Source organism: Buceros rhinoceros, unplaced genomic scaffold (assembly GCF_000710305.1).
Source record: "Buceros rhinoceros silvestris isolate BGI_N320 unplaced genomic scaffold, ASM71030v1 scaffold8727, whole genome shotgun sequence".
NCBI lineage: Eukaryota > Metazoa > Chordata > Aves > Bucerotiformes > Bucerotidae > Buceros > Buceros rhinoceros.
In genome coordinates, this window is record NW_010422722.1 from 32,853 (window position 1) to 35,220 (window position 2,368).

Genomic DNA, 2,368 nt, shown 5'->3' on the forward strand with positions numbered 1-2,368 from the left:
AAACAGCTTTATAGGAAACTTTCAATGGAGAACTGGAAGGTCACGGCAGGTTAATGACTGTAGGGCCACAGACTAATACCCTGCCCAGGAAATGTTTAATGAACAAAATTTCAAGAACTGCTGCCCTGAGAACAAGCACAAAGCTCAGTTTCTCTACTAAAACAGGAGCTGGGCTCCTCCCACCTTAGCTTGCAACATATTTAAACCGGGCTCTGCTGAATAGCTCACCTACTGAACCAGAGAACAACGTAGGCTGGAAAGGGACCTCTGGAGGTCACCCAGAACATCCCACCCCCACCCCCTGCTCAAAACAGCCATTCAGCACACGACACTAGTACTGCAACACAGAGGAGCGACTGTGGTCCTTTCTCCTTCCAAGGCAGCTTAGCAACTGCTGCCCTTAGGGAGACCAGGTAGCACAGACAGGTTTTCCCTCACTTCCATGAGCATCCAGGATACCAAGTATGAGGGAACACTTCTTCCTTGTCCTTGCACCTTTGCTGCTCCTCTTCCACCTGAAGCAGAGCTTTCTCCAGGCTGTGGTCTTCTGTGGCTTCCCACTTGCCTCGAAGGGATCCCTTAAGAAGAAAGAAAATGTTTGATCAGATTCTTGTGTTCCCTTCGCTACCGTTAGCTTCCATCCCCTTCCCCTCCATTGCTGGGTATCTCAGGAGCTCGTGGCTTCTTCCAGGCATGACTAAGGAGTGGAAGGGAGGGGATGGGAGTAGCTCTTCTCAGTCTCCCACTGTCCCACTCTCAGAGCTAGCTATCCTCAGCTCATTACTGTGAGTGCTCACTTAGACTTGCAGCCTGGGAACAATCTCCTATTCTCCCACCTCATTTCCTCGGTTTACTTCAGCTGTGAAGCAGAAAGAAAAGCACAGAGACAGCTCTGTATGTCGAACACCAGCCCTCTTGCCTTACACAATGCTGCACTTCAATTCTTTTTCAGAGACAGCCATACAATGTAATATTCTAGCCCTCTCCTGAGACCTAGGACAAACTGTTACTCCAGCAATGAAGCACTGTCACAAAACTAAAGTCCTTCTTGATGGGCTTTTCTGGACTGGCATTTCTGGGACTAAGCGGTGGCAAGTGGACAAAACACTGACAGGCAAACTTACAGCACTTCTTCAAACCCGCAGGCAGCAAAACCTTGTTTTCCTCTGCCATTGCTTTGGGGAACTGGTTTTTGTCTGTGGTAAGAAATGCTACACACACGATCTTTAGTTAGTGACCTGCACACTCACCCCTCCTGCTTCCAGCTGCTGCTCCAACTCTTGACACCGAGTCCGGTACTTCAGTACCTAGAAGGATAAATGGAAGGAAGCTGAGCGAACGCGTGTAACAGACTCGGCTCCTCCTGCATTAGCTTTTCTCTAAGACTTTACAGCCCCAAGCACAGTACCTTTCACAGTGCTGCTGATACAGTCAACAAGAAGTTGTTACGGTACAGGGACGCTTCACTTTATCTAATATTAAATTGAGACAGGGTTCCTTTTATGTTATAAATGCCGCATTGATTCACACATACATCGTGAATTCTCTTTGATTTGGTTTATTAAAAGGTTCGCATAAGGCAAAAGCAAGCAGCGCTGGGTGCGCATGTGAGTAAGACCCCACCGTTACGCACAAATGTAGTCGGATTTTTAGTCTGTATTTACAGGCCTCTCCTTCTGGGAATTTACGACACCAATCTCACCGCAGTGTTGTTGTGATGTTTATAGTAGTTGAGGGATGTCATCCGGCCTTGACAGCTATAGGCGAAATTTATGGTAGTCAAAGGATGTGATCTGAATTTCACAGTCATAGGCGAAATTTATGGTAGTTAAAGGATGTCATCGATCTTTATGGTGGTGGCAGATGGGCTTCATGGTGGTGGCAGATAAGATCTTTAACTCCATCCTTGTTGTTTCAGGCTTTCGTTGTCTCAGCCTTTCTTTGCAGATCTGGCAGTTTTTAGCAAAACACCAAATTCCATACATGGGCCCCTGCTTCCCCTAATTATCCTTCTTAGTGACACGAATTAACGACCCATTTCTCACATTTTACATGTAATCCTATCTGCTCATCCCGAGGCTGTGATGGCAGGCAGAATGATGAGACAGACTTGGACAGCCATGCCTGGCCTATGGCCACCCTGTACCCCAAATCACTATTTCCAACGGGTTACGAGTCCAGTGGGTCCTTGAAGTTAGAGGAAGGAGTTTTCAAAACTGCTTTTCCATATTTAGTAAGAAAATTAGTTCTGACCACAGTCCTGCTCAGCCATTGCCTAACACGGACTTCTGCTGAGCTGCAGAAGGCAAGCACAGGCAAGAACACCAGGATGACCTTACTGCAGCCCTGCGACCGCCGTCAGTCACTG

At 47.4% G+C, this 2,368-nt stretch overlaps 1 protein-coding gene across 1 annotated transcript in view; it reads right to left on the reverse strand.

Moving 5' to 3' along the window:
- LOC104496951 (centrosome-associated protein CEP250-like) overlaps positions 1 to 1,744 on the reverse strand; it is a gene marked incomplete at its 3' end in the record, with an annotated part of 32,475 nt that extends 30,731 nt beyond the window's left edge. Inside the window, 3 exon segments of the mRNA XM_010140146.1 lie at positions 496 to 578; positions 1,239 to 1,307; positions 1,703 to 1,744. Of these exon segments, the coding sequence (XP_010138448.1) occupies positions 496 to 578; positions 1,239 to 1,307; positions 1,703 to 1,744 (194 nt within the window).
- Positions 1,745 to 2,368: the final 624 nt, after the last annotated feature.